At 26.8% G+C, this 3299-nt stretch overlaps 1 protein-coding gene across 1 annotated transcript; it reads right to left on the reverse strand.

Annotated features, from left to right (window-relative positions):
• Positions 1-1359: 1359 nt before the first annotated feature.
• OCT59_001408 (uncharacterized protein) lies at positions 1360-2133 on the reverse strand (the record flags this gene model as incomplete). Its single annotated transcript, XM_066139546.1, has 7 exons — positions 1360-1441; positions 1494-1524; positions 1601-1632; positions 1711-1717; positions 1927-1937; positions 2017-2047; positions 2127-2133. 7 exons carry the CDS (start codon positions 2131-2133, stop codon positions 1360-1362), a joined length of 201 nt encoding a protein of 66 aa, XP_065988943.1.
• Between the last annotated feature and the right edge of the window lie 1166 nt (positions 2134-3299).

Raw genomic sequence — 3299 nt, forward strand, 5'->3', positions numbered from 1 at the left:
GGATTACTAATTAAGTCTTATATACTAAGTACTAAATACTAAGTATATTAAAGATTAAAATGGACCTTTTTTTACCAAAAAGGAAATCTTTTTGAATTCAATGGCTAGATCAATAATAAATTAGGAAATGATTGACAATAGAAAATTTCTTAAAATTTGAAAAATTCTTCATTTTTGCAAAAAATGCTCAACAAATGATTATCTGAGTTAGTGTTCTGAACGGATCAGGTCAATTCGGGTGACCCGTCGGGTTGACCCGAAAATTTCGGGTCGGGTCATCAAATTTATGACCCGACCTCGGGTCGGGTCACAGTTTGACCTGATTCGTTGACCCGTTTGACCCGACATAATATTTCTGGTCAGATGTGTCAAATATGTAAAAAAAAACGCCAAAACGTTTTTTTTTGTATTATTATTAAGAAAAAATGTTTTGGCGTTTTTTCATATAAAATTATTAAAAAAAATGCAGAAACGTTTTTTTTTATATTAATTATTATATAAAAAACGTTTCGGCATTTTTTCATATAAAATTATTAGAAAAAAATGCCGAAACGTTTTTTTTGCATGATTATTAAGAAAAAATGTTTCGGCATTTTTTCATATAAAATTATTAGAAAAAAAATGCCGAAACGTTTTTTTTTTGCATTATTATTAAGAAAAAACGTTTCGGCGTTTTTTCATATAAAATTTAAAAAAAACGCCAAAACGTTTTTTTTTATATTACTTATTAAGAAAAAACGTTTCGGCGTTTTTTCATGTAAATTATATTTAAAAAAAATGCCGAAACCGTTTTTTTTTTGTATTAGTTGTTAAGAAAAAACATTTCGGCATTTTTTCATATAAAATTATTAGAAAAAAACGCGAAACGTTTTTTTTTGTATTAGTTGTTAAGAAAAAACGTTTCAGCATTTTTTCATATAAAATTATTAAAAAAAAATGCCGAAACGTTTTTTTTTATATTAATTATTATAGAAAAAACGTTTCGGCGTTTTTTCATATAAAATTATTAGAAAAAAACGCGAAACGTTTTTTTTTTGCATGATTATTAAGAAAAAACGTTTTGGCGTTTTTTCATATAAAACTAGTTGTAGCCTGTCGCGCTGCGCCGGGGAATGGAGGGTGCATAATGATTAAAGCAAGAGAGTAATATAGCAATATATTTGTAGCATACCCGATTTGCAATGCAGATTTTTATTGTTATCATATCATTACAATTGTATTAGTATAAGGCAAAAAAATGTAAATAATTTTATGTCTCTATGACCAATAGAAGGCGAGTTATTCCATATTTTTTCTTCAGAATCGCAGATTCTAAATTATTGATAAAATACATATGAACTTATCACCGCCTTTTAATAGTCAAATTTTATGGTTCACTGGTGGATCACGAATTAATTCTTTCCAGAAGTCCATTTTGCCTCCAGGTGGTGTTCCTATAAAACTATCAATAAAATGTTAGGAAATGTTCTTAAACAAAATTAGCAAAAGAAAACCTTTGTCTCCAAGAGTCTCTGAAAGTCGTTCCTATAAAAAAAATTATTAAAAGAACATTAGGAACATTCTTGAACAAAATTAACAAAAGAAATAAAAGAAAACTTACTTTTTATCTCCAAGAGTCTCCAGGGGGCATTCCTATAAAAAAAATTATTGAAAGAACGTTAGAAACATTCTTAAACAGAATTAAGAAAAGAGACGAAAAAGAAAACTTACCTTTCGTCTAGGGTGTTTTTACAAAAAAAATTATCGAAAGAACATTAGGAAATGTTCTTAAACAAAATTAGCAAAAGAAAATGAAATCCTTTTGTCTCCAAGAGTCTCTGGGAGGCGTTCCTATAAAAAAATTATTCAAAGAATGTTAGGGAACATTCTTAAATGAAATTAACAAAAGAAAACATAAAAAACTTACCTTTCATCTCCAAGAGTCACCAGGAGGCGTTCTATAAAAAAAATTATTGGAAGAATGTTAGGAAATGTTCTTAAACGACATTAGCAAAAGAAACAAAAAAGAAACATTACCTTTCATCTCCAGAGTCACCAGGAGGCGTTTCTACAAAAAAATTATTGAAAGAATGTTAGGAAACGTTCTTAAATGAAATTAACAAAAGAAAACAAAAAAGAAACATTACCTTTCATCTCCAAGAGTCACCAGGAGGTGTTCCTATAAAAAAAATTATTGAAGAACGTTAGGAAATGTTCTTAAATGACATTAACAAAAGAAACAAAAAAGAAACATTACCTTCATCTCCAGAGTCGCCAGGAGGCGTTCCTACAAAAAAATTATTGAAAGAACGTTAGGAAACGTTCTTAAATGACATTAAAAGAAAACAAAAAAGAAACATTACCTTTCATCTCCAAGAGTCACCAGGAGGTGTTCCTATAAAAAAAATTACTGAAAGAACGTTAGGAACGTTCTTGAACGAAATGAATGGGAAAAAATGAAAAAAACACCTTTTATTTTTAGGAGTCCATTTTGTCTTCAGGGTATTCCTACAAAAAAAGGGTAATGAAAAAAAAACATTATAAAATGTTCCTAAATGAAGTAAAAATAAAAATAAAAAATAAAAAATAGATTGATTATCTAAATACACAACCAATAAAATTTTAAAATCACATCACGTGATAGGGTGCATTTGAACGCCAGGTGCGTTTAAATTTTAAACCCTTTTATCTATTATTTATATCTACATATCTATATAACAAAAAAGTCATATAAAATTGTATAATGATATAATGTGTATTTATCTGTATTATTGATTTATTATCTGTTATTTTTTAGTTAAATTTTTGGATCGGTAAATCAATATCATGAATACCGATCAATCTGATCATTTATATCATCATTTTATCATTACAAATGCTGATCATTTTATATAATAAATCATACTATGAACACCGATCATTTCTGTTGACTGAAATTATCATAGCTTTATTACCAAATTACCAAAATTTAGATATTTTAAAAAAAGCTATTATAAAATTAAAATTATCTATAATATTATAATTTCGTATGATTTAACATAAAATATATTTTTGATCCCTGTTTCATATGATACATCTACATAACATATTATAAATTAATTTTTTCATTATATAGCACATATTAAAGTAAGTTAAATAAAAAAATTCTATAGTATTTAGATTACCCTGTATAAATAATTTGAATTGTGTAATGGGTGGTTTGTCTGCTCCCGAAATATTTGATCTATATTATTATGGTTAAAATCCATTAATCAGTAAATTATAGCATTAATACCAAATTGCTAATCATTGCTATTTTATTGCTGAAATTAAAAAAAAAA

Source organism: Rhizophagus irregularis, chromosome 1 (assembly GCF_026210795.1).
Source record: "Rhizophagus irregularis chromosome 1, complete sequence".
Taxonomy (NCBI): Eukaryota; Fungi; Glomeromycota; class Glomeromycetes; order Glomerales; family Glomeraceae; genus Rhizophagus; species Rhizophagus irregularis.